At 57.9% G+C, this 1,616-nt stretch overlaps 1 protein-coding gene across 1 annotated transcript in view; it reads left to right on the top strand.

Moving 5' to 3' along the window:
* HSD11B2 (hydroxysteroid (11-beta) dehydrogenase 2) overlaps positions 1–287 on the top strand; it is a gene marked incomplete at its 5' end in the record, with an annotated part of 2,154 nt that extends 1,867 nt beyond the window's left edge. Inside the window, one exon of the mRNA XM_009705680.1 lies at positions 6–287. Within this exon, the coding sequence (XP_009703982.1) occupies positions 6–287 (282 nt within the window). The remainder of the gene's footprint in view (positions 1–5) is intronic.
* Between the last annotated feature and the right edge of the window lie 1,329 nt (positions 288–1,616).

Here is a 1,616-nt window from a genome sequence, read left to right as displayed (position 1 = left end):
TACAGGCCTACGGCGAGGACTACGTGGAGGAGATCAACCGCCAGTTCATCCAGTTCATGAAGGTGGCGGTGGAGGACCTGAGCGCGGTGGTGAACAGCATCACGGACGGGCTCCTGGCTGCCAACCCAGCCGTGCGCTACTACCCAGGGCAGGGCCTTGGGCTCATGTATTTCATACACCGCTACCTGCCCTATTTTGTTCGAGACTTGTTCTTGAAAGGATTCTTCATCAACCCCAAGCTGCCCCGAGCGCTGCGGCGAGAGGACCACAAGACGAAGAAGGCCTGACCTCAGCCTGCATGTGGTCACGGGGCAGGAGCGAGCCTTCTCCTGGGATTTCCAGGCACACCAGCTCCCGAGTATGTGCACAGCCACCGGCATCGCCCTCCTGCACCATGGGGAAACAATCAGCACTAGACCTTAAAAACCAAATTGCTTTCCAAAATCAGGCAGATCTATTTTCTATTATGCGAGAATCAACATTTTCTAGAGACGTTGTTTTTGTATTTTTTCTAACCGTGTATCCTCCAAGGGGGCCACCCCTGCCTGACTCAGTGGCTCTGCACCACGGGCTGGGATGTACTTCGGGCATTTCTCAGCTACCTGACATCTTCCTCACTGCACTTGTCTCCATCACCTCTTGGCTGGGTCAGGCCTGGGATCCTGTGGCCGCCGCCATGCCAGACCCCTGACTTCCTGCCCTTCACCTCCCTCCCGGCCATTCATTCCCCCCCCCACGTGCTCCCGGCGAGCGCAGGAGCCAAGGCCAGGCTGCCAGTGCCACAGAGCTCTTCAGGAGATGAACTATGTGATTGTCACTTTTTAAATAAATCTGTTCTTGATATGCCACAAGGCTCTGGCAGTCTCCTTCTGCGATGCTTGGTCAGGGATGCCCTGCCTGCGGGCAGAGCCAAGCTGGGTCACAGCTGGCACCGCACCGAGCACCGTGGCAGGAGCCTTGCATGGGGCAGAAAAGGGATCAGCCTGCCAGGAAGAGCTTGCGACCCGCTCCCCGCTACCACCCACCCCTACCCCAAAGGCTTCCTTTTGCTTTGTTCCGACTCCATGGCCCTGCTGAGGTGAGGATGGAAAGGGTGACACTGCCACACCTAGAGAGCCCCGTACAGGAGGACAAGCCATGCAGCTCCCAAAGCGGACAGCTCACTCCCCTAAATCTGCATGACCTCCTGGGCACCCATCAGCACCCACAGACCAGGCAGCACCTGTGGCTTAGGCTGCAGTGAGTGCCCAGGGCCCCAAGGGGTTGTACGACCGCCCTTCCTGCGGTAGAAACAAGTGTTTCAAGTCATGCAGGAGTCACACCAGGCTCCACTACCACAAATACCAGGGCTGAGAGGTCCCATGGCTGATGGAGGCTCCGCATGGGGACACGGGAGCAGTTGCCCAAGTACGCAGGAAGAGCACAGTGCAGTAGGCAGATATTTATTGGTGTAGAGAGGAAGGGATCACGGGATAACAAACACTGCAGAGGTGACCACAGCACAGGCTGGGACAGAGCCGCTCCCCATCGATCCCTCCCAGCAGCAGCTTCTCTGCTGCCACAGGGCATTTCCCAAACCTCGAGCACAAGTGGGACATGGAGCAGGCAGGCGCAGG

The sequence above is a fragment of the Cariama cristata genome, unplaced genomic scaffold (assembly GCF_000690535.1).
Source record: "Cariama cristata isolate BGI_N322 unplaced genomic scaffold, ASM69053v1 scaffold13418, whole genome shotgun sequence".
NCBI classification, from domain to species: Eukaryota; Metazoa; Chordata; class Aves; order Cariamiformes; family Cariamidae; genus Cariama; species Cariama cristata.
The sequence above is the reverse complement of the archived record's forward strand: the minus strand, read 5'-3'. Positions and strand labels throughout refer to the sequence as shown.